General features: G+C 44.9%; 1 protein-coding gene across 3 annotated transcripts in view; it reads right to left on the reverse strand.

Moving 5' to 3' along the window:
- Positions 1–27,527, reverse strand: part of kdrl (kinase insert domain receptor like) — an 87,775-nt gene that overhangs the window by 41,969 nt on the left and 18,279 nt on the right. For all 3 annotated transcript variants that reach the window (XM_079504844.1, XM_079504843.1, XM_079504845.1), the window contains exons 7-19: positions 26,029–26,197; positions 24,279–24,405; positions 23,962–24,131; positions 21,335–21,491; positions 18,214–18,328; positions 15,123–15,231; positions 12,667–12,951; positions 12,272–12,418; positions 11,479–11,607; positions 9,603–9,709; positions 7,168–7,297; positions 4,943–5,047; positions 1,694–1,807 (exon numbers count right to left, since the gene is read on the reverse strand). In XM_079504844.1, coding sequence (XP_079360970.1) covers positions 1,694–1,807; positions 4,943–5,047; positions 7,168–7,297; positions 9,603–9,709; positions 11,479–11,607; positions 12,272–12,418; positions 12,667–12,951; positions 15,123–15,231; positions 18,214–18,328; positions 21,335–21,491; positions 23,962–24,131; positions 24,279–24,405; positions 26,029–26,197 — 1,864 coding nt within the window. The remainder of the gene's footprint in view (positions 1–1,693; positions 1,808–4,942; positions 5,048–7,167; positions 7,298–9,602; positions 9,710–11,478; positions 11,608–12,271; positions 12,419–12,666; positions 12,952–15,122; positions 15,232–18,213; positions 18,329–21,334; positions 21,492–23,961; positions 24,132–24,278; positions 24,406–26,028; positions 26,198–27,527) is intronic.

The raw sequence follows: 27,527 nt of genomic DNA on the forward strand, positions 1-27,527 counted from the left end.
CATGTTGCTAGGTTAACATTGGCAGCCATCTATGGTAGCCTAACAGGGCTCTAACAAGCTAAGTTAGCCTCAGCTAATGTATTTGAACTTTACAGTGATAAGTGTGTTAAGGTTAATCATTTCAGATACCATTCATACAATCATCCATCCATGTCTGTCTGTGGCTGTGCAACCATCTCTATATAAAAACCCTTAAACTGTCATCATTGTGTCATTCTTGAGTTCATGGGCTACTCGTTGATTACAAACTGAAATATGGTTATTACAGGGAAGGTACAGGGTAATATCATGGAAACAAACCACACTTTCTTTTACAGTCCAGTTCCACCTTAATTACTGGGTAAATACCAGGTAAATAGTTGTCTAGTTACTGGATAAATACTGAGTAATTACCAAGTAATATCATGGCAACAAACCACGCTTTCTTTTACAGTCCAGTTCTACCGTAATTACTGTGTAAATACTGAAACTACTGGTAGTAGTTAAGAAAATACATGATAATTACCTAGTACTTACTGGGTATATTTCCCTGTAGTTAACATGTAATGGACTGGGTAATACATGGTAGTTATCAGGTTAATATCTGGTAATTACAATGTAAATACCGTCGTTAACAGCCTCACGGTCAACTGCACCAATTGATTGATAACACATGGCTCAATAATTCATGGGTAAATACCTGGTAGTCGTCAGTGAATTGTATAGTAAATACTAGGTAACTACATGGCCATTATCCAGTATTTACAGTGTAATTAACTGATAACTACCTAGTATATAGGTTATAATTTCCTGGTAGTTGGCAGGAAAATACATAAGGATTACCTAGTACATACTGGGGAAAACTTTGTATTTTCTGAGTAAGTACTGGTTACATGACCATGTAATTACCATGTAATTACCTGGCAAATACTAATAATCACTGGGTAGTAGTCAAGAAAATACTTGATAATTACCTAGTAATTACTGATTAGTTTTCATAGTAATTACTGGTTACATGACCATGTAATTATCATGTAAATTCCTGTATTTACCTGGTAAATACTCATAATTACATGGTAATTACTGGGTAGTAGTCAAGAAAATACTTGCTAATTACCTAGTAATTACTTATTAGTTTTCATAGTAATTACTGGTTACATTACCATGTAATTACCTGGTAAATACTCATAATTACATGGTAATTACTGGGTAGTAGTCAAGAAAATACTTGATAATTACCTAGTAATTGTTGTGTTTATTACCCTGTAGTTACCATGTAATTACCTAGTAAATACCCAGTAATTACTCCTTACTACCTTGTAATAACCATGTAATTACCATGTAATTTCATGGTTATTACTGTACTGTAAAAGAAAGGGTTACCGATATAATCATTAGGGAAGGTGTATGCATGCACTATGTGTACTATATGTAAACTCTTCATTTCCATTTTCCAGCCATTCAGTTGCAAAAGAACAACAACAAAAAAACCCATTCTGAACGGGAACCCCTTTTGGTGTTTTTACTAAGCGTTATGTTATACTTTAGCTATTGAAAAATATCAGAACTACAAGCTCATAGCGCGCCACCGAGTGGCGCGCTACGAGCTTGTAGGTCTGATATTTTTGAAAAATCGTGAAAATGCGGCACAAATCTTTGAATATATATTCTTTCAGAGCGAATGTTTTTTTTTTCGACATCAGGCCTAACCCACCTCCAGGCTTGGTACAAGCTCCCAGAAGGTTGACCACATTCAGGTGATGGCCAATGTGGATTAGAATCTTCAACTCCGACATCAAGGCTTTCCGCTCATTCGTGGTAGCTCCCCCTGTTATACCGCAGAGACACACAACAACACACGGTGACATAATGGAAAACACACTCCTTATAGCGCAGCAGCGGTTAGTATGTCATTTGAACTCTCCACGAAATCGGACATATATATGTAGTTTTTGATTCAATCTGATATTCATCTCTATGCCCTTTGGTTTTGTTTAAAGGATCACTCAGAGCTATATGCTCGCGTACGGAACGTTTAGAGAAGAAGGAAAATAAGGAACAGATTTCAACTCGCGCATACTGTAAGTAGAGATTTAGGATAGCTTAGAGACGTTTTTCCATTCAGCAAAATAAGTCAATCCCGCACGAAAACGTGATACAGATTGTGTGCAAAGATAATGGTATGGAGGGAAATGAGTTGACATGAGAAACACAGACTATATCTAAATGTTAACTCACTTTCTCATACACAAAGGAACAAGCTTTATATTACACAGCGTCTTAAAAGTAGAGGACGCTCAGATGGAGTTCATATTTGAATAATGGTGCACATTTCTGAAGAATAGAACGTAAACTTTTCTCTTTTCACTCGTATCCGAGTTGTGAGCACTATGAGCACCAGAGAGGCTTGTTTTTTCTAAAACATAATGCATTAGTGCTGCTGCTTAAGGCAATATATATTTATGTGTCAAACATTTTCACCTTTTAGCATGCATAACCCATAATGAGTTAATGTGCAATGAACCCTCGCATTTGCTATGAGATGATGTCACCTAGTAACTTTTGTGCAAAATGGCTTAAGCATACTGTACTGTACATACAGCTACCATGGGGATTTAACATAATAATAATATTTAGTTTTCCCTTGTCCTGATCGACATACATTTGCTGTTTGCATGTATCAGTAATGTGAATGATAAAGATAAGTGGAGAGTATAGGGATTGTTGGAGCAGTTAAAGTCCAAATGCGATTGCCTGTTTGTGAGTTCATATCAATATTACAAAACATATTGCTTTGGGAACAACAAACTCAGCCCCAGTGTGCATGCAATGTCTCCAATTTTACTTCCTTCACTTTCACTTCCTTCCTGGACTACATGTTGTCTCAGTAAGACAGCCCTCCCCCTATCCACAAGGAGGAACAGTGGACCAAAGCATTATGGGAATTGTAGTCCAGGAAGGAAGACAAGTGAGCCCTGTGTCCATGACATCATGGAGTCCATGGACACTTTGAAATACTGAAATATCTAAAAACACAAATGATGCACATAAAAACCCCAGGAAAGTGTTTCTCGACTCCCAAACATCATTAAAATAAGATCTGGTTGCAAAAGGGGTGAAGCTTTTGGTGTTTTAAGCATTATGTTATACTTTAGCTATTGAAAAATAGCAGATCTACAAGCTCATAGCGTGGTACAGAGTGCCGCGCTACGAGCTTGTAAGTCTGCTATTTTTGAAAAATCGTGAAAATGTAACGTTTTTAACTCAAATCTTTGCTTCTGGGAGGTCCCTGGAACAACATATTTTCAGATGGTGGTCGGCGACCAAATACATATAATTTTTGGGGTCCTTAACATGAAATATTGAGCACCACTGACATAGAAACATAGGTATTCAGAAAACTGTCATGATTTAGAAGACATTTTTTAAATTTCGATGACAGGCCTAAATGGGTTAAGACCGAGAAAGCATCTGTGTCACTTTAGATTTTAACTGCTTCGACCATTATCTAATACTTTGGCTGTTCAGAAATAGCAGCAAGCTTCATAGCACGTCACTTTGTGCTACGCTATGAGCTTGTACATCTGCAATTTTTTTTAAATCGTGAATCTTTGCTTCTGGGGGGGTCCCTGGAACAAACATTTTGAGATGGGGGGTCGGCAGCCAAAATACATATAAAGTTTGAGCCACTACCGATATAGCAACACAAGTTATTTTCAGAAAACCGTTTTAGAAGACATTTTTTAGAATGGGTTTAACAGGAATAAGGACGGGGGGGTGACATCCACAGACAGACGTCCTCCTGTCAGAGTCAAAGCAGGGATATTGTGATTAGGGAGTCATGATCAATATGGACGTACATGTACGCCTGCTGCTTTCCATTATGTCCGGAGAAAGCCGTCTTTTCTCTGTGAGTTATGTCGAGGGCTGATGAATGCCAAGGCAGTGAGTGATAGATGCATTTAACCTGTAGACTTCCTTCCTCATCCATACAGAGTTACTTCCTCATCCCTACACCACCAGAGGGTACTTATGGGTCACTCACTAGTCACTAGTTGTACACCATTTGCTTCTACATTAACCCATTCAGGCCTGACGTCGAAATTTAAAATTAAAAAAAAAAAAGTTTTCTAAATCATGACAATTTTCGGACAGATTTGAGGCACATTTTAACGATGTCATGTGCTTCACTGTCTTTTAGCTTATTGTTTCCATTTTTACCATTTGTTGTGAGTGTTGTGAAAGCTTTCGTAATGTGGCCGTCAATGCTTCTGCAGAAAAATCGAGGCCAGCTGCGGGGGATCACTTGTCCAAACGTATGGACAAAATTGGACATTGATATGTTTGTTATTGCTCAATTTATAACTTTTTTTTCCACTTTTGGAACGAGCCATCAGCTGCAGATCTTGGTAAATATGAGGAATATCATATCTGATTCTGCACGCTCTCATCTTCTCATCGGGGAAGGCAGAGACTTGACCTCTACTTCATCGTGTATATACTCTGTCAGAAGAACCAGCCACCGCGTGCCTCGCTTTGAACCATTTACTCCAAGCACACATTAATTGCAGGCACATGTGCTGCTCTTGCTAGCATATGCGTCTATCATGTGCAGAACTAAATCCTCTGCTGAAAGGACAAGGCGAGTTGTTATTCATCTGCCTAGTGTTGTGTTGTTAACACGGGTCCATGTGTTTGAGAGAGGTGGACGTTGCTCACTCACATCTCTGGGATGATATACAGATATGAATAATGAGAGCAAACCGAGGTTTGATGAAAAAGTACCAGGGGACATTCTTCAAAATCATTATTCTCTAATTTTGAGGGGGCATTTCAAGCCTTTATTGACAGTGATAGCAGAGAGAGAGAGAGATGAAATGTGGACAGAGATTAGGGGCAAGACATTCAGCTTAATAGTTGCTCTCCAATCGAATGCAAATTTGAAATATTATCGGTACCGTACCTTTCAGCATTTTAACAGCGACCGTCTTGCACGTAGAGAGCTTGTCGATCCCGAAGGCGGAGGCCTCCACTACCTTTCCGAAGGCTCCGTGGCCCAGAGTTTTGCCTGGACAAAGTAAAGAGGAGCATGTTAGTTTCGATGGGATCTCCATGGGAGTCCTGTGCCCCCGGGGGCGGTACTGTAAATCACACTGCATTCCCTGTCAGCCCGGGTTATAGCTCTGTAATTAAAACAACCTGCTGGTGTTCTTCTGACCAATGAGCCGCTCCTCTGGGGAATTTATGATCCCATTACCGAAGGATGACAGCGGCAGGTCACTGCAAAGTACGAGCAAAGAACGACTTTGGATAGGGCGACTGACACCACTCTGTCACATACGACTGAACGGTGGTGTATCTCAGTGGCTCTCAACCTGTTGGGTACTTTTGGGGGATCCCCAGATGATTAGCTCAATGTGAAACATTGTTTTCTCACCTCAACAGAAAACAAAACAACTGAACAACATACAGCAAGTGTATACAGGGTATCTGCACATTTCTAAAGTGACAATTTAAGGACCTTTTTAAACTTTAAAATAAAATAAACAAGACTATTACTATACGTCAAAAGCACCTAACCAACTATACTATAATGAAATGGCAAACATTGGCCAAATTGTAACCTGAGCAAGAGGCAAAGGTATAGAAAATATCCGTTCTACGGTACATGCTCACCACGGCTCGCAATGCGAGGCGTTCTGAGCCTGTAAATCGGCATTATAAAATGAAACGTTTAAGAACTCAACACTGGGCCTGGGCCATGGCTCAGTGGTCCAGGCACCTTGGCTGGTAATCCAGTCTGGCAGTGTGCCGCTGGTTCGACTCCCGATCCCGACGGCCTTTGCTGCAAGTCTCCCCCCCCCCCCCCCCCCCCCCCATATCTCTCCCCATTTCCTGTCAGCGTACTGTCTGTCCCTCCATAAAAAAATTTAAATAAAGGCGAAAGCCACAAAAAAAACATAAATAAATAAATAAAAAGAACTCAACACTGTACCAGTGGACTGCTAATGTGCCATACAAAGTGTCATAATAAATCAGTGTCATACATTATCAGAAGAAAATCTGGGGACTGACGTTCAGTAATCGGGTCTGATGATAAAAAATAAGAACATTATAATGTGTGTGTAAAAACAAAATCTAAACTTTTCCACGGAAATGACGCCTGTGTGCAGTGCTCACCTAGTCTCAGGTACGGACACATGGATGGATGACCCCTATAGCTGTTCATTTAAAGAAGCCCAGACCAAGAGCATGCTTAGACTGGCGAAGAGTATCTCCTCTGACCCGTTACATGTTTTAAATGATGAATATCAACTGTTGCCCTCCATGAGGCGGTTTAGAGTCCCGAAATATAAGAAAAACAGGCTAAAGAACTCTTTTGTACACCAGTCTGTTCTGCTTTTAAACCAAAATCGGTAAACCAAGAGGATATGTTCTACTGTTCTTGTTCCTGTCTGCTTCTGTGATGTGTGTCCTGTAATGTATCTTTTGTAATGTATTGTGTATGTCTTGTCTGTATCTTGAACGGTGACGTCATGGACGCAAAACAAATTTCAGTGAAAGCTGAAAGTTGTATCGTATCGTACCGTATCGTATCGTATCGTATCGTATCGTATCGTATCGTATCGTATCGTGTGCAGTGCTCACCTAGTCTCAGGTACTATGGATGGATGACCCCTAGCTGTGTGCAGTGCTCACCTAGTCTCAGGTACTATGGATGGATGACCCCTAACTGTGTGCAGTGCTCACCTAGTCTCAGGTACTATGGATGGACGACCCCTAGCTGTGTGCAGTGCTCACCTAGTCTCAGGTACTATGGATGGACGACCCCTAGCTGTGTGCAGTGCTCACCTAGTCTCAGGTACGGACACGTGGATGGATGACCGGTAACTGTGTGCAGTGCTCACCTAGTCTCAGGTACGGACACGTGGATGGATGACCGGTAACTGTGTGCAGTGCTCACCTAGTCTCAGGTACGGACACGTGGATGGACGACCCCTAACTGTGTGCAGTGCTCACCTAGTCTCAGGTACGGACACGTGGATGGATGACCGGTAACTGTGTGCAGTGCTCACCTAGTCTCAGGCACGGACACGTGGATGGATGACCGGTAACTGTGTGCAGTGCTCACCTAGTCTCAGGCACGGACACGTGGATGGACGACCCCTAGCTGTGTGCAGTGCTCACCTAGTCTAAGGCGATCGCGGGGGAACTCCCACTTGCTGGCATCGTACTGCAGAAGCTCACACTGCTCATCTAGTGGACACTCGTCCGGATCGATGATGATGGAAGGACCCATCTTATAGTGTGATGGCTGCTGCAGTGGTGGAAGGAGTGAATAAGAAGGGGGGGGGGGAACAGAATAACAAAATGTTATGTCGCTGTCGTGCAGAAATATTGTCTTGTTTTTTACCAGCTGCTTCGTAGAAGCGGCAGGTCAGTGTTTACCTGGGAAACTTGCGACCGGTAGACGGACACCACTATGCGACCGGTAGACGGACGCCGCTAGTCTTTCTGCTGAGTGTTGCCAAGTCTGCATATTTCCAGCCTAACGTGGAATCATTCACAGTTGCTTGCCTGGTTTGGTTTTTGGAGGCTGCTTAGCTTATTTCTGTCACGACAGTTGCCACCACTGGCAACAACCCATAACATCCCATCGTCTGCAAGGCATGGCTCGTCGAGCAGTTCTGATTGGCTGCCTCGTCTCCAGCCATCAGCAGAGCGCAGCTAAATAGTGGCATAACGTCAGCCGCAGACCCACAGATAATAATAATGCAGCTGGTAATTAATTGATTTAATCAATTTGGGCTTGTTTTATTTATTAATGCCATATTTCTTCGCATTATATAGTGTCAAGCTAAAGTGGAAAAGAATTGCCGATCTTCAAGCTCACAATGCGTCGCAGTTCTATGTGTTGTGATATTATACGAGCAACTATTTTTGCTATTTTTGAGCAATCTATCCATAAATGTAGGATTTATTTTTGAAACATTTTACCGGCAATGAAATGCCCTAAATAGGGACGCCAGGTTGAATGTGGTTACGTCTGCAGGTTTTATACATATTCTTTTTAACTAATGAAACAAGAGCTTGTGTAATAATACGGTAACTACATTGGATCCATTGGAACACAGGTTCTTATTTCCTGAAAACTAACTGTTTTGGACTAGGTTTCTATTCCACCCAACCTTGATGACATATGCATACTGTGTCACAGAACAAGGACATAAATAGAACTTCTGCATTTTCTGTTTCATTTTCAGCTCATGGGCAATGTTACAAAATCCAAAATGATGCACTCGCAATGACTTTATTTGAGTTGATTGGGATCCCCAAAATGTCCTTCCCACTGTCTGATGTCCATGTGGCATACCGTATGTTCTCATTCAGAGCTGTACAGAATGTATAAAGGCCAGCTCAGCACCTTTCCCTTATCTGCAGAGGTGGGTAGAGCAGCCAAAAGTACTCACCACTCATAGTTAACATTTTGCTACTTAGTTTAAATTAATAACGACTCAAGTAGGAGGAAAGGAGACATCCAAATTATTACGTGATTTAGAACAAAACGCATCTTTTGAAAAGACTGCTCAAGTACGGAGTTACTTATGATCAAACTAGTGCTTATCCGAAAAAAAATAAACTGGCTCTGTAACCAAATCTTATGAAATTGTTACTTTTACTCCTTTACATTTGGCCCAAATGAATGTAAAGAAAATCACAAATATACTCGGTGTAAATGTGAAAAGCATGTTCCAAAAGTTACTAGTCATTATGATCCACTTGTGACGACTCATCAGGAAATGTGGAAATCATGAATGTGGGCTAAATTTATCCTCCCATAAAAGCTGCATTTTGCAAGAGCAATGAGTCAGTGTTTCACATTCTAATCTACGCCATCTGTGCAAGCAGCTCAAGGTCCTTAAACTGGCTCCGCCAAAAATCTCGGAAACGTCATATTAGAAAGGGCTCATAATGGAATGTGACGCCTGATTTATATTTAGCACATAAAATAGCCGATGCACAGATAGATTGAGTGGCGCGGCACGCAACTATAAGTACTTTATTATTATTGTTATTATTATTATTTGTACCGACTTTTTCTCCCCAATTTAGACGTTATGCCAATTGATTCACCCCCACAAACATTGCTGTGTTGTCACTGCTGCTGTACCTTCTGACTCACCGGTCAGTGAGGAGCCCCCACCAGGAGGACATAGTGGAGAGAGCCAATTGTGTTCTTATTATTCGCTCGACAATGCAGCCGGATGCTGGTGGTGGATTCGAACCCCAGACTCGGCGGTGGTGGGCAAATACTCTGCGACCACTGTGAGCCAGAGCCCACCCCAAGGAGGGAAAATCTGACCCCCCCCCCCCCCCAACCCCTCTTTTATGAGGATTTCCTGTATTAGGTTATATAGAAGTGTATATTTGTACGTCTCTAAATGTCCTGATGTATTGAAAATGGTGGACCCTGTTGTAAACAAGTGTAATGCTTTACGGTGTCGTCCACAGTTAACAGAGTTGTGCTTGAAATGTACTGTAATTCTGCAAACTGTTCATAAACACTTCAATCAGTCAATCAAAACCCCTTAAGATTGGACACAGCATCATGGGGCTCTTACCTTCCTCAGCTTGCGGATGAAGAGGATGAGCATGAGCCAAAGAAACATGGCCGCCGCTCCGGTGCACACCAGAATGATCACCTCAATATTAGCCTTCCCGTCATCACCTGGAAACACGTACACACATCTTAAATCAGATTCCTGGTTAATCAATCTCATAATAAGCCCTATTTTGCTGTTCAGGCAGCTAACGCAATCACATCACTGATCCGTCCGATATTACCATATGTGGGCATATACTGTATATGGGCATTGGGCATATATATGGAGATCCGGTTGTCCAGAACCGCCAATCTAACCGATATGCCCATATGGAGACTGTCCGACAGATCGACTTCAAAGTTCAAACTCACCGTGCGTACTGCCGAGGTCCCAAGAGAGCCATGTGTACAGTTACAGTAGAGTGGGAAGTTGTTATCGATAAATCACATATCGTACTCTGATCAATCAATATGACGTCTTAGTACCGATACCGTCATAGTGGTACAGCCACAATGTGCAAATCAGTGATGTTATAGGCAACGTTTTCTGTTGCGATTGTTGTGATTGTAAATGTTTTTTCAAAGTTTTAGAAGGTTTTCGCTCATAATGACATGTCCATAATGGGGATGCAAGGTTGAAAGTATCTAATGTTATTTCCCCCCCGTGTAGAGCTTAGGTTACATTATTGTTAAATATTGGGAACACAACAGAATTAATATACTCTCATTACAGTAGATATACAGTTGAGTTGACTGTGAACCGACAGGGCTGAGACTCCTCTCTTTCTTGTCTTTCTACTTTGTTTGTTTGTTTTCTTTCCCCCAAAATTTTCTCAGAAGGGTTGTTTACACACTGTGAGTGGAACGGAACCACGACTCGACGGTTTATCCTTACTTTGCTTGGGACACGCATACCACAACTTTTTTCCGATAACTATCAAACGCTGTTTTCCTAAGCGTCCATGTCGACACACTCCAGGGGGGCTCCCTGTCCCTTCAAGTATGCATGGTAGTTATATCTATCTGGCTCTCATACCATGCATGTTCATGGGATTGCTCTCCGAAAAAGGCCAAAGCGGAATACAGACGCAGAGGCCTCAATATCTTTGGGATGAGGGAATGGAATGGATAATGTTGACTTTGAGGTTGAACATTAAGGGAATTCAACTCCAGCTGAGGAACGATCACAGCCTGGTGCCAGGAGTTGGTTAGAAAACGGTCACATGGCCTCAGGCTTTCAATGCCACCATCACCTCTTCACCTTCACATACTGTACACGCACGCACGCACGCACGCACGCACGCACGCACGCACGCACGCACGCACGCACGCACGCACGCACGCACGCACGCACGCACGCACGCACGCACGCACGCACGCACGCACGCACGCACGCACGCACGCACGCACGCCAATGGCTGTTAAGAGCAGAGGAACTCGCTCCCTGACTGACCACAGTCATTAGTGGACCTCTTAACACTCTCCCAGAGGTCACGTCCCCAGGGCAGGGACCCTCAGCCAGAGCCCCTCATCATAAAACCCTATAGGGAAGAATTCACTTGGCATTCCAGGCAGCCTCAGCATCCCTCCCATGGGGAGGCTTTTCAGTCTGAAGTCTAGCCAGGCCTATTTGTAGTGGCGAGTGGAGAGAAAACACGGTCCGGTCGGTCATGCATTTAAGTGTTCCGGCGTGTTCTGCTTGTTGACCGACCCGGCACTCATCGGTACACTTGGTCCCTGACGTGTGCAATGGACTGTAGATTGATTGATTGGTGATACACATCCGGTACTTTTACTGTATCCTAACACTTGGAAAGTGATGGTGATGATTGGGTAACTACAGTACACGGTTCCAACCTATTTTCGGTGAAGATGAAGTGTCTTGAGAGACTCACCGACCACGGTGACGAGTGCGCTGGTGGTCACGGAGCCGTCGACATTGCTGGCCATGCACTCGTACAGACCCTCGTCGTCTTTCTTCACCCGGTCAATGGTCAGACTGCCGTTCTCTCCCAGTGCGATACCTGCGACCACGCACAAACACTCAATTATGCAGGTCTACTACATTCTGAAGTGTAGTATGTATAATCAGTGGTGGAAAGTAACTAAGTACTTTTACTTAAGTACTGTACTTAAGTGCAATTTTGAGGTATTTGTACTTTACTTGAGTATTTCCAATTTCCAGTACTTTTACGTCCACTCCACTACATCTCAGAGCCAAAATGTGTACTTTTACTCCACTACAATTATTTGAAAACTTTAGTTACTAGTTACTTTGGAGATTTAAATTTTGATTAGAAAACATACAGTAACCACTTCAACCCTATACATTTCGGCCATTTGAAAATAGCTGATCTACAAGCTCACAATGAGCTTGTAGATCTGCTATTTTGAACTTGTGAAATGGCACATTCTTCACAATGAGTACTTTTACTTTTAGTACTTTAAGTACATTTTGATGCTGATACTTTTGTACTTTTACTCAAGTACATTTTCAATTCCGTACTTTTACTTGTAGTTCTAAACTGCAGTATTGGCACTTTTACTTAAGTAAAACAATTTTACTTTTTCCACCACCGAGTACAATGTCTCTCATCATCGCATTGCTGGGATTACAACGTGGCCTATGGCTAAACGTTGTAGTTTAGTAGTAGTAGTAGTAGTTAACAATCAATTGCAGCTGTGTACCTGGGCCTTCCGTCACCTCCACGTCATTCTTGTACCAGGTGATTAAAGGAGGAGGCATTCCCTGCGCCAGGCAGAACAGGGTCAAGGTGCTGCTGCTGTTCACATCCTGATTGGTCAGATTCTGCTTGAGCCAGGGACGTCTTCTCTCTGAACCGAGCACAAACAAATCAGGCTTCAACAAGTCGATCATGTAAATCTACCAACACGCTTTGTCATGCTTCACTTTAATAGTCAAGTGGCAGAAATAGACGATCTAAAGCTCATGCAATGCATTGCATGAGCAGGCTTGTAGACTAGGCTATTTGTGGCACAAGACAGCGATGTACAATAAAGTATAAAATCAGGCTTTAGTATTATACACAGGAGGGCCCGCGACATCTAGAAAACATACGTACCGTTCACGACGAGCGCAGAGGTCTTTTGAGCAAACTTGTTGGGATGGCTGTCCGCCCGGCACCAGTACGCGTTGGCGTTGTCCTTGGAGACGTTGCGCAGGGTGAGCGAGCGCGAGATGTTGTAGAGGCCCAGCAGGAGGTCGGAGACGTCGGAGGTGACCGTGCGGTTCCAGGCGTCCAGCCACTGCAGGTCCGTGTACAGGTAGCGGGACGCGCGGCACGTGAGCGTGATGTCGTCCCCCTCGATGGCTTCCTGCGGTTCGATGGTCATGTGCTCAGTGAGATCTAGAGTGAGGAGGGGGGGAAAAAAACGCTAATTCAGTGGTTCTCAAACTTCTTTGTCTCACGTCACCCCTGTAAATATCGTTCTAATCCACGGCACCTACTTTGAGCGCATTAAAAACCAAGTTGATTTGGGGTGCATACTTAGTTTAGACTAGTCATTGGTTAGACATGTAGGGTTAAGGTTAGGTTTAGGTGTGCTGCCCCGTGGGAGGTTAGGTTTAGGGTGAGGGTTTGAGATAGGTTGTAGTTGTAGGACTAATGACTGGTCTAACCAATGACTAGTCTAAACCAAAAACTGTCTAAACTAAGTACTGCACCCGTAGATGTCAGGGAAACAGTAGATTGCCCTCCACATTGGGTCGTTTACTAAAGCATTGAAGGTGCTTTTACACGGTAGTCTGTGCCCATCTGTGTCCAGCTGCGACCTCGCTGCTGTTGTGGGGAGATGAAACACGCTTCCTGCTGACCGAGGCCGGCCGTTATACTTATTTTAGAACTGCGTGTTCCAAACGCGGAGCCGCTTCATCGCCAGTCGCGTGATCCCGGAACGTCGGATTTTTGCAGTTATTTCCTGTTTCATCACTGCTAATTGGAAGCACGTTGCCATGGGATGGGACGGCGGTGCTGATGGCGCTCTCCCGCATCCCTCCTCCTCCTCCAATAGGAGTCAGGCCGGGGCCGAGCCCCGGGGGAGCCAGACTGTGCTTGTTTATTCAGAACGCTGGAAAGCATTCTGTGTTCCGTAAGGGAAGACAGCTGTTATTACAATTCCGTTCCTTTTTTTCGACCCGCTATAGCATTCCATCCTCCTCAGTCATCCCCGCGCCACCTCTGGAATGGTGGAGCGGCGCGTTTGCCTCTTGAGAATTCTGCCTTCTCTGCAATGTTGTTTCGATGCCCTGCACCCCCCCGTCGTGTCCCCTAATTACAGGGTCACCCCCCGATGCCCTTCTTCTAAGAAAATATATTATTCAACAACTTCTCGGGGGATGTTATCGACTTCTTTGCACAGTTCCCCACCAGTTATTACACAATGACCTCGACGGGTATCGGTTTTGGGATCACTTCGGAAAGGATCAGAAGTACACAAGTAAACATGATTTGCTTCGTATAGCGAGCTCATAGAAAAAAGGAGAACCCTGAAACTGCTGGTATAGCTTGAGTTAAGGTTGCGTTTATTCAGAGCTGTTTTGAACCCTTTTTGGGCGGGAACCCCTTTTGGTGTTAGCATTATGTTATGCTTTAGCTATTGAAAAATAGCAGATCTACAAGCTCATAGCGCGCCACCGAGTGGCACGCTATGAGCTTGTAGGTCTGCTATTTTTTTTAAATCGAAGAACGACTGACATAGAAACATAGCTTTTTCAGAAAACTGTCAGGATGTAGAAGACATTTTTAGAATCTGATCTCAGGTCAAAATTGGTTAAACACGTGCATTGCACTTCAGCCATATGGCCTGGGACATGTTCACCTCTCCGCTGTCCTGAGGCAGCTCTGCTGCATGTTGGAAGATGGCTTCAATTAATGCCCCCCTCCGGTCTGTTTATTGCACAATACAATCTGCACATTCTTGCTCCGCCTCATGTAATTCATCATCGTACACAAATGTATAGATTATGTGAAAGGATCTGAAGCTGTTAAAAGATTGAATGTATCTACAGTACATCTTGGCTGTTTTTCCGTAAATGCTGTATTCTGGGAAAACCACTTATCATGAAAGAAAATCAGTAGGAAACACTGTGCTCTAAGCTAGTGGTTCAATAAAATCTCCAACGTATTGCATCGTGACGCAGTGCGAGCTAATACATCTATTATTATTATTAATATTATTTCAAATGTTTGTATGTGGTTAAAATATATTTCATGGCACACCAGTACGTGCCTCGAGCCGATTTAAAAGTGTCCAGCGTCATCTTTTAGTGTGCACAACCAACCAACCAGCCAAGTGTTTGCATTCTTAAGACCCACTGAATCACCATGAAAACAAAGAGGAGGTACTGCTCTTATAAGACTAAGACAGGTCACACTTTTTGAAAGCTGGATAGGTGGAATGCTTGCTGTATTTGTCATGGTAATGTATGTCCTAGTATTAAAAGGTTTCTCGTCTCCGTGCGAACATAAGCATGAACTACTAGTGTATTGTAAGCCCTTTGTTACTTTGACCCACTTACCGTGCACATAGAAGCGTTTCCTCAGCGTGCTGTTACCCAGCTCATTCTGGGCCATGCAGGAGTAGAACCCCGACACACTAGCCGCTGCTATCACCAGGGTGCTCATAGTCTAATTGGGATGAAAACAGTCATTAGTATTTGCGACGGTAACAAAAATGCAGGGGTGCAGAGGTTTCAGCGTAGGTTATACGCACCAAAGCACAATAACAGTAATAGGACTTAAGCACTGAGTTTTATGGTCTAATGGGATAAAATAATAACATGGCGTTTTCTATGGACATCTTTGTGGCGGTGATTTGGGGGTTTAACAGGTAGGTGAGAGGTCTGGGTCTAAGCCCTAGCCCTTGTTTTATTCTCTCCGGTGCTTCACATTAATGAAAGGATACATCTGGCGTTTAAAAAAACCTGCTGTGTCTCCATCAGAGCAGCTCTACAGATGCAGAGCTCAGGGTTCCCGGTCATTTCCTGGAGAGCACTTACAATGCCACACTCGATTCTGTCATCGGATGAGTGGAACACCTTGTAATGGCTTAAGTAGACATAATAATAAGTCAAATCTGGGAGTGTGCCAGATTTCATGGGGTTCTGTTTTGTGTGTGTGTTCTTTTTTTTGTATGTCTGTCTGCAGGGCCGGGGCGGTTGGAATATGCGGAGGAACACGCTATTGATTGGCTAGTGGTGCAACGACAGAGATCGTCCTCCCCTACAAGGCTTCCCAGTTCCCGTCCGCAAACAACATACATGGCTAATATTATTGTGCACAAAACACTGCACAGGAATCAAATAAACTGCTGCACAAAACGCTATAAAGGGCTGGAAAACAGTCCGAAAATGTTGCAGTTTTCTGAAATTATAGGTGTTAAAAGTCAACACCGGTTGTCCTCTTTGCGTTTGTTATGACATTTTGTCAAAGCGCTGATGGAGGCGGTCACGCGGTTTCACGTTACAGCTATTACTCGCTATGATGTAAGCTGAGCCTGAAACAGCAGTCATTTCGACAAGTGCGCTGCAGTCCCAAAGTAGTGACCTATGACCTCTTGTGCCCATGTCCCTCTCTATGTGCTTCACTGCGATTGTGACCTGCCCCCTCCCCCCCTCCCCCGGCCCCCGTACCACCGGGCCTTCTTGGGGAGCCTCCCCTTGGAGGCATGGCCTTGACCAACGTCTTGTTCACGGGCCGCAGCAATTTATGTGAGGTGACAGAGAGGAATTCACTCCCAACAAATCCCTCTCTTTTAAACCCGGTGCTTGTTATCACTGACCCTTGGTCCTCGCCCTCATAAAGCACCAACGTTTTGGCCACAAAATGCTTGTAAATAAGGAGTACCTCACTATTTGTGTCAATCACAGATCGGATGGCGATATACCCTGTGTGAATGTGGCCAAACTTCCAATTACTTGGTGTGCACACACAACACAACTGATGGTGATTCTGAATTCCACCAACCATACCAAACTGGAGGGGGAAGCCTTTATAAATCACTGGTGCAGTGAAACAGAAGACAATTTAATACTGTAACCTTTCTGAGACTGATGGACATGTTTGGTTAATGACTAAGCAGATTTATTCTCCTACCTGGAGGTTTCATACTCCTGATGTTAATGCTTACACACTATTGGATTTATGCCCCAATTTGACCCAGCAAGCTGGAATAGTTTTCTTTCATCTAATCCCATAGATAGGCTTTTGGGAAAGCAGTCAAGGTCTGCTCTTAATTAAGTTTGGGGCGAGTGGTTTTTAGTAACAAGCTCCCTCAGGACATTTGCTGTAACGTCTACAGTCCCCCCATTGTTTGGCATGTTTTGGGTTCATGATGCCAAGACATGGGTTGATGTTTATTGGGCAAATGAAGCGAACGACCATTAAATTAAACTTAAAAAATGATTTAGGAGGAAAACAACAGATATACGGTAAGTGTGAGGCTATCAGTATATCACAGGTGTCATTCTCTGACGGAATACCTCCTTCAGAGAGTTGCGTTTATTCTAAAAAAAAACAACTCACCTCTACTCAGACCGAGTTGCAACGAGGCCAACAACAGAGACATCAAAACGCCGATAACAAGAGCACAACTCCAATTGTTTTTTTCCCCCCGACGTGTATAAGACCTCATTGTCCCAGGTCAATGGTGCCTGTGGGGATTCTCTATAAAAGCGGGCCCGCCGTTCTCAGCTGCAGGACCACGCATGGCTTGAGCCATGCAGCTATTGTGCCGTTTTATGAGGCATGCTCCGCTCTCGGGGCTCTATAGCAGACAAAAAGATTCACTGACTGGCAGAATAAAAGCTGTTTCTCTGGCGAGGCCACAGCATGCTGAAGCTGCAGCTGGGGTCCTTTACAGGCCTGTTCCATGTCAGAGCCACAGTGGATTGGGGGGTATATTTCACTCCAGTAGAGGGAAATGAACTGTGTCTTTCAGTTACGGGGCAGGCCGCTTTTAGGAGTGTACAAAAAAAAATCACTTTTCCTGGCAGAGGTCTTGCTCTCTCTTGAGGGGCCTCTTTTCATCAAAAATGTGTTTGTTCAATACTCTATATTGTTGAGTTGCATATTATCAATGTTGGCCAGTTGTTATTACTCTCATATTAAACAATTATGGGCAGATTTATTTCCTGAAGAAATGCCAGTACAGTAGATGTTTGTCCAGATGAGCACATGAAAGCAGATCATCTTGCTGTTTTGATAGTAACTTAGTATACTTGGTGTAAATCACTCTTTTTTTCCCCCTTTTTGGCACAATCAAAGGGAATTAATATTGATTTCCTCAAAAGAGGATTTTTATGTGTTTTGGTCTCTGGTAAAACAAAGTTAAACCAAAGGGGACAAAATGAATCACTAGAAGAGGAATATATATAGCAACGCATGCCAATAGGAAATTGAGTGAATGTATTGGTTTCAGATGCTGTACTATGTGACTTCTAGGGTCTGGTCACAGAGGATTTCTAATTCTAACTGATCTATGTGCTGTCTCTTTGCAAGATCTTCTCTTGAGCCTGTTCTTCCGTAAATCACTCTTGACGATACGCAGGCTATGTTCATTTTTTTAATCCACAAGGATACAAAATACTTAAAAACCAAGACCACATATACCTTGTTCTTTCCTTTGAGAAGTACAACCTTGTTGATTAGGGTCTTGATCCGGTTTTGGGAATAATTTCCACTGTTGTTCATCTGAACTGGGATCGGCTCAGTGAAAAGCATGCACCTGCAGGCAAAGAAAACATGCCTAAATTAAGTTTTCAGTAAAAGAAAAACAGTACTGACAAAACGGTTTTTGAGGCTGTTGCATTTGAAATCCTTTGGAATCAGTAGACCTCTGTAACAATAGAACGATAACGTGACTGCTTTATGATAATAGCCCTGCAGAGTAAAACAAAAGTCTTAATTAGGGCGGCTGTGGCTCAGGAGGTGATCCCTGGGTCGGCGGTTCGAATCCCGGCTCCTCTTGTCCACATGTCGAAGTGTCCTTGGGCAAGACACTGAACCCTACATTGCCTCCAATGAGCCACCAATGGCTTGCCACCATTGGTGTGTGAATGTGGGAAGTGAGGACGCTGGCGTCGACTGTTCGCCGATACACTCCCAATGTATGAATGAATGAACCATTGTAAAGCGCTTTGAGCACTTGGAAGTGCGCTATAAAAATGCAATTCATTATTAATTGAACTCGAGTGTAAAAATGGACGAGCCCGTTCAATTAATACTCAGGGTTTTGGTGTTATAGGTTCTATTAGTCCATACCCACATTTCCACCTGCTGTCCATCCGAGATATGGGACTGTGACCATGATCTACAGATTGCATAGCCCTTGGCGAAAATGCTAATAAACAGCTTAAATTCAGGGAAAAGTGAAGAATCGGTTTCCTCACTCCCTGCATGTGCCAGCTAGTGTTCAATGTCCACGTGCAATTTAATATCAACTGTTCATAGGAGAAAAATAGATTAGGAGTGGACAGACTGAGGGAATTTTGTTCATAAGAAATACAACATTGTCTCTGTCGGGTGTTAACCCACTAATATCCAAAACTGTTACAAATTCAAAAATAGCAACATAAAAGACCTACAAACTCGCGATCTGCACGCATGGTGCAGATATACTGTAGATAACTTTTTGTGACGCTGTAGTAAGATCAAGTGGAACATTAATTCACGAAGAAACGCAAACAAATTCTGCCCGACCGTGCACATTACGATGAGCAGTAGTGTTAGTGGCTGGGCCTGGACCTGGTTGGCTACACTGCTGAAGAGAAAACCCATGGATGGACTACTCTACACCCCCCCCGTCCCGTCCCGTCCCGTCCCGTCCCCCGTCCTCCCGGCTGCCTGCGGTGGGGAACAATCAGCCTGATGAGAGGAGAGGCAGTCAAGGAAACGCCAGCGTGACAGGAAGGGCCGTGCTGTGCGTCACCTCGTACAGGAAACACCCCCACGTTCTGGACGGAGGAGATAAGGCTGATCGCCGGGGCCTCGGTGGGTCAACAAGGAACTACTGATAACTTCTCAACCCGCTGATGGAGACGAGCCTTATAGCTGCAACCTCTGCTATATACCCTCCCACCAAATCTGCACTCGTTCCTTAAAGCGCAACATGCTGAGATTGAACCGAGGTGTGATTCTGAAGGGGTGATAATATAAGGTAAAGCCTTGGATTCGCAGTGATGTGGGACATCTCTCCGGGCGTCCCTAATCTTGACGAGTCATTATAGGTGCAAAACCTTCCAAACATTTAAATTCAACTATTCAAAAAAAATCACACCCGTGTGAACTGAGTGGTGCAACTACACATTTATTGTTATAGTTACTGACGTGATATCTGTGATGTCAGTGACGTCACATACTAACCATAGCAACCATGCTCGTTTTTTTGGTTGCTAACCATAGCAACCATGCTCGTTTTTTTGGTTGCTAACCATAGCAACCATGCTCATTTTTTTTGGTACGAACAAACACGGGTACACGGATACACGGGTACAAAGCCAGTTGTTGGAGTGGTTTGCACCACTCAAAAAATTATCAAAAAAAGATCTGCAAGCTTACATTTGCCAGCTTGGAGATAGATTGGCTATTTTTGAAAAAGGGCTTAAGGGCCACTGTTTCTTGTATCAAGCCCAATTATCTTAGTTTACCCCTGCAGGGAGAGTCACGTTGACAATTGACATGGCTGACCCTGACCCCCCCCCCCGCCCCCCCCCCCCTCCCCACCCGCAATTTTTTCCATTGGCAACTAAAAGTGTTTTTTTTTCTTTCTCCCTTCACATACAGTACTGCTATTATGGATTATTAACAAGAAGCACTTGTCAAGTTACACCATGTGAAGTGTAGCATAATTTAGTCCCTCGATTGTGCTGCGGTCTGCAGGTTTGTTTGTGCTATAGCGGTGTTGGGCGCTGATAACCCAGCGGTAATGGCCCATTGTTTTTTTCCCCTGATCTTACAACTTGCAGGTCTCCTGCTGTCATTGACGGGCCCGGATCTCAGCGTACATTACCGTTCATGGGTTCAGCTAACAGGCCAGCATTCATGAACACTCAATCACTCTCTCTCTCTCTCTCTCGCACGCGCACGCACGCGCACACACAGAGTACTGTTCGGCCTGTGTAGTCTGAGAATATACCCGTATCTGCCGTCGATGACCATAAACAAAGAGTGCGTGCGTGCCGTGCATGTACAGTTTTAGTGACTTTAGCATCCAACACATTCACATGCTTTACAGTTGAAAAGGGCACAGATGAAACTTGTCTTTTTGTCTGGGCAGTGGGATAGTAATGAAATATACCGTTCACATGAAGTGATCCTGTTATGATTCACAAAACCTCGGAGATTCGAAGTCACTGCACAACTGGCCCTACATATTACATTATTATATTATTTCTGTAAACTTGTTAATAAGTAGGTCGGGAGAGGCTTATTGACGGTATCAGCCGGACCCCGTTACAATGCGCTATAGACCCCTGAGGAGATGCATTGCTGAGGTGGAGCGCCACACACCTACATGTACATGTACCATCATCTCCCGGTACTTACACCGCAACGACTTGCCGCACCCAAGCCGCTCTACTCATAGGCTGAGCTGTCGATGCCACGCGATTGAGCCCATGACCTTGTGGTCCAAAGGCGAGTGCTCTACCGACTGAGCTAGTGTTAAGGAGTCGTCATGGAAGTCGTGATGATAATGAATGTGATGAAGGACGGCGATGAAGTGGTGACTCACTTGGTTTGCGTGGGGTCTGTATGGCAGGGCTGCCACAGCCAGCTGACGTTGGGCAGGGGCACTCCGTACACGGTGCAGGTCAGATGCTGCTGCTGGCCCAACGTATAGGGCTGAACGTCCAGAGAGGCCAATTCCCCCTCTGAAATAGTTGGCTTCACTGTAGGCGGCATACATCACACACACACACACACACGCACGCACGCACGCACGCACGCACGCACGCACGCACGCACGCACGCACGCACGCACGCACGCACGCACGCACGCACGCGGACACAACAACAGAAGGAGATAAGCCAATCTTGCGTGATCCATCAATGTCTAAGGCACCTCTCTTTGTAAAAGCCCCTACTTTAATGTCTTTATAATGAAGTATGACAACCATGATGGATAAGCCATGAAAAGAGGTGCCAATGACCACCGGTTGTCCCTTTCAGACTGCTGTGCTGTGAAGTCTCGGAGAAGAAACAGCGAGCAGGTTTGCCAGGGGCGGGCCGGGGTATATAGGTCAGACGGTTTTGCCGTATAAGGTCAGGCGGTTGACCCTTCCGCTCGGGCCCACATGTGAGCCCAATAGCACGGGTCAGTGGATCAACGCTGTGTGGGAGAACACGGCAGCCAGTTAATCAACAACAGGCATCCAGAGATGTATGTATGTCTGTCTGTATGTATGTGTGTGCCACCTCAGGAGGAGATGTCTGACAAACGTTTAATCATTCTGCCGTAAGCTCATGCACTGATATGGGGTCTCTTTTGCAGCTGTCCTCAGTCACCCCCCCAAGCCATCATCCCCCCCACCCCCCCTCTACCCACACAAGGACCACAGAACATATTCATGTTCCCGGAGTACTGGGCCGACATCAAACAATTGATGAACGATGTTTAAAATAGTTCAGTAATTGTTACCAGGAGTCTCCTCATTTCGTTTGTTTGTTTCTTCTCGGAGCTCTGTTTTTTTTTGTCAATGCAATAAAAATATGTTTTGCTGAGTGGGACAGTCAAGGGCCATAAATAAAGCTTATACAGGCCAGAAGGGGGCTGATCTTTACACTTCTGGCACGGCATTGGGATTCCTAGATAATGTGCAAAGAATGCAGTGAAAATACTTTCTGCTCCCCCATAGGCAGCTTGGAGTAACTGACACATGTGTTACATGCTGCTTCCCCTGCCTTCTAACAGCCAGCTCTCGCTCTAGGTTATTTTAGTCTCCGTCCACGACGCCAAAACACCATTAAAGCCCGCAAAATGCACTGCCTCCTCCGCCTCTGGCAACCCGCGGGGTATTCGAAGCCATCATAACAATGCAGCACGCTCCCCGCTCGCCTCAAGCTGTACACATAAATGCGCAGAACATTGTTGTTTACATGAAGCCGCGCCGTGTATATACACATGGTGAGGATGCAAATAAATGCCCGAGTCTAAGGGGGGCCTCGAGCGGCTGTGAGTCTGCGTGCGGAGCGCGGAGCCCAGGCCGTTTACACACTGCGCCAAAGCCCCCTTCAAAAGAGCCCCGATAATCAACACCAGCTGCCCCTGCTACGTCAATCCAGCCCTGGAATCAACAAGCCCCCACATTCCTCTCATACTGGAGCTGCTACCTGCCGGCCAGCACGCTGGACTGAAAGGAAGTTAAGGAACTGAGGGAAGCGGAGCGCAAACCCCAAACCCAAAAGTGTGATGTAAGACAATATATATGGGCAACTGGAGGCCCGGGGGCCGCGTGCGGCCGCCTCCACCTTCACTTAATGTGGCCCTCAGGTTAATTTTGGAATACTGATACATTATTGATTTCAGCTGTTACAATTGCAAACATGACCCGCTTGAATTACTTCAGTCTGAATTAGTAGCTTAATGAGTAGTATTCAAAATAATGCTATTGTCTTTTTTATGTCCAATATATTTGTATTTATAAAGGTAACATAACAATAATAAAAAGGCATTTGAAAAGCATTTGAAATGGAATAAAAATGACTTTTCAGGATTCCAATTAAAAATAGCAAAAAATTATTCGGGATTTCAATTCAAATATTCAAAACGCGTCACATTGCGACGCGTTTTGAGCTTGTAGATCAGCTATTTTTGCTACAACAGTATGCAATGTGGCCCCTCTGGAGTGAGTGTGGAAATATAGTGGCCCTCTCCATCGTCAAAGTTGCCCACCCCTGATCTAAGACATTATGCTTTCTGTCAGGCAGACACCTTGTAATCTCCATATTTCAACTTTGTCTTTGTCTGTTTTTTGGTTGTTGTTTTTTGGTAAATCAATGCCTTACTTCACCATACGACATTGTCGCTCAAAAAGCTCTTACAACTTTAGCTTGAAATGTTGAGAGTATTGACGAGAACTTGTGAAATAATAACTACATCGGATACATAGGTTCGGTTTTCCATTTCCTGAAAAGTAATGGTTTTGGACATACAAGGTTTCCACCTGACAGCGACAAAGAGCAAAATGGCCACTGTGGGAATAAGGACCATTGCCTCATTTCCTCAGGATCGGCAGTCACTGCCGGGGCGGTGCACACACACGCACACACACACACGCACACGCACACACACACACACACACACACACACACACACACACACACACACACACACACACACGCACACGCACATAGGCTTACCGTTAACTACCAGGGTGTAGCTCAGGTTCCTGTAGAGACCCTTCTCTTTGTTGCCCAGCTTTATGGTGTAGACCCCAGAGTGCTTCTCCTGCACGTGCGTGATGTTGAGACTGGAGCCCGCCACCGCGTAGCAGGTGGAATTAGCATTGATGCGGACACCGTCCTTGTACCTGACAATACACAAATACAAATACACACCACGTGACTAAATGGAAAGAAAACAACGACAACAAAACGTTACTATTCCAACAGAGAAAGCTACGTGGGAGGATAAGACCAAACAACAACTACATTTCACTTAGCATAACTTCACGTACCATGTGAATATGTCTGGCGGAGGGAGAGCGTTGATCTTGGGTTCGAGCACCAGCTTCCTTTTGCCCTCATTGGCGATGACCACGTGAGTTTGCTCGTGCTTATAGGAAACATTGAGGAACGGGTGCTCTGAAAATGTTTGAGTACAAAGTTTACAAAAACATCCTCTGCTCTGACTGTATTATCAGAGTAGAAAAGGAACAGGCTTAATGTTTGTATTTATTGCGACTTCAGGTCGCAGTTACTATAGAAACGTGCAGGAAGCACATAACGCAGGAAGCAGTAATGCTTGCATCCGTCACGCTCTTCATGTAATGCTGCTGCTTCACACACACACACACACACACAACACACGGGGGCACACGCCACACACAACACACGGGGGCACACGCCACACACAACACACGGGGGCACACGCCACACACAACACACGGGGCACACGCCACACACAACACACGGGGGCACACGCCACACACACAACACACGGGGGCACACGCCACACACACAACACGGGGCACACGCCACACACAACACACTGGGGCACACGCCACACACAACACACGGGGGCACACGCCACACACAACACACGGGGCACACGCCACACACAACACACAGGGGCACACGCCACACACACAACACACGGGGGCACACGCCACACACAACACACGGGGCACACGCCACACACAACACACGGGGGCACACGCCACACACAACACACGGGGGCACACGCCACACACACAACACACGGGGGCACACGCCACACACAACACACGGGGGCACACACCACACACAACACACGGGGCACACGCCACACACAACACACGGGGCACACGCCACACACAACACACTGGGGCACACGCCACACACACAACACACGGGGGCACACGCCACACACAACACACTGGGGCACACGCCACACACACAACACACGGGGGCACACGCCACACACAACACATGGGGGCACACGCCACACACAACACATGGGGGCACACGCCACACACAACACACAGGGGCACACACAACACACAGGGGCACACGCCACACACAACACACGGGGCACACACAACACACAACACACAGGGGCACACACAACACACAACACACAGGGGCACACACAACACACAGGGGCACACGCCACACACAACACACGGGGGCACACGCCACACACAACACACAGGCGACACGAGTTTTGCCACTACACACTGCTACCGCCCACTCCACAAAGTGTCAGCTCCAGAAAGTGTCAGCTACAACAGTGGAGCGCTATAAGCGTCTAAACCAGGAAATGTCGCATCACGACTTTTGCCTTCATTCTAAATTTCTGTATATAAAATATAGCTAACTTGTCGAATCTCTTTAGTTGGTTTGTGCCTAATAGTGGGTTAGGGTTAACACTACAAATACACTGTGCAGCTTTGCATCTTTGTATCTTTTGCATCTGCCCGTGTGAAAGCAGCATAACGTTGTGGCAGGATACGTGCAGGTGCTCCTTTGAGTACTAGCCCCCTGCTTATATGAGACCATTTCAAATAAAACTTCTATGACAGTGCTGACATAATGAAGTGACATTATTCCGGGAGAGTGGCTCAGCCCGGCGGTCGCGCTCGCCTATAAGGTGTCTTACTGGTTTCTCTTATGTATTTTTGACACGTTTTTTGGGTACTACAACAACGCTGACACATATCACGTTTGAACTTGACATTTCCTGTATGTGTAAAATGAATTGTAAATGTGACCTATAGATCCACTGACCAAAAACAATGACTTTGGCCGTGGCGTCCTTGAGAACGTCGATCTCAGCCTTGCAGCGGTACGTGCCCCTGTCCTCTGTGGTGATGTTGTGGAGGACTAGTGCCTTGCTCATCACCAGGACCTTGGCTGGATGATCCCTTGACTTGATCAACGAGTGATTGCGGCTCACCTGCAGTGCAGACACAGATTTTGGTAACAGCACCGTTTTTAATCTGCGTGGAAAATGTGTCTGTAGTATGCTCCCGGGAAGTGTCACTTGGTTGTTTATTTATGAAGCGCCTTGTCAACCAAGTCCAGATGCTCTTTTGACAGCAACACCCTGCTCCACACTCAAGAGGTAAGGAGGGAGGTTCAGAATATATTGTTGATTAATATTGAGCTTTTTTTTCTAAAGTTCTTATCCCATGATTTTGCAACCCATTTGTTTCACCCAGTGTCTATTATCTAATGTAATCCTGGGCGCTACACTTCCTCTGCCAACCTGGGGGGGCAGCGGACTGACCTCATGCTTCTTCAATGCATGAAGAGTCCAAGCTGCTTCTTTTCACCTGACAGGGGAGAGTTTCCCGGGCCGGACGTAGCACGTGGAAGGAACACGTTATTCCGACCAGTTCCTTTCCCCTCCAGCAGGCGGCCCGGCTGGCCAGGGGGGGGGGGGGTAGTTTAGAGACCAGGATTACTGCATGTTTTTTGTGAGGGTACCTATCCTAGGGGACACAGGATAAATGTTGAGCTTGACCCGAAACTGTTTCTATTAGGTCTTTACCCACCTGGCCATAAGATACAGAGTAGCGAACAAAGATTTTTAGATTCATGCTTACAAGCCAAAAGGGCTATAGCTTTATCATGGAAAAAGACAGGCAAACCCAGTATTGCTCAGTGGTTTAGGGAGCTATCTATGTATAAGTGATTTATTTTCCAGAGGAAGGCTCCTCTGGAAAATAAATCACTTATACTCTAAAGAATAAACAAAAGGTGTTTGAAAAGAATATGGGCACGGTTTATCCAGTATGTTACGGTCAATGATTTAATCTTATCTAATGGTTGAGACTGAAAATGTCTAATTGTATTCTCTGCAGTTGTTTGGTCTTGTGGCCATAAGGACTCTGTTGTTGTTGTTGTTGTTACCAGCCTAAATGCCCTTATTATACTGTATTTATGTATGTACTGAACGTGCAATAAAAAAACACCCTGCTCCACACTCACATAGAAATAAATATATTATATATATTGACTATCAGCAGTTATCCAAGAGTCTTAAGGCCCTGACACACCAAGCCTACGACAGAGGGACGCTGGGTGGCCAGGCTGTTAGGCTATCAGACAGCCAATTACCGCCTGTGCCTGATTTAATCGGTCATTAATGTGCATCGTCATCAGTGGTAGTCAGACATCTGTGTGGGTCGGTCACCTGATTCAAATGTTGAATCAGCTGAAAATGTGGCGGAACGTATTGGGAAGGGAGAGCAGAGAGAGAGAAAGAGAGAGAGAGCGAGAGA

The sequence above is a fragment of the Electrona antarctica genome (assembly GCF_951216825.1).
Source record: "Electrona antarctica genome assembly, chromosome: 1".
NCBI classification, from domain to species: Eukaryota; Metazoa; Chordata; class Actinopteri; order Myctophiformes; family Myctophidae; genus Electrona; species Electrona antarctica.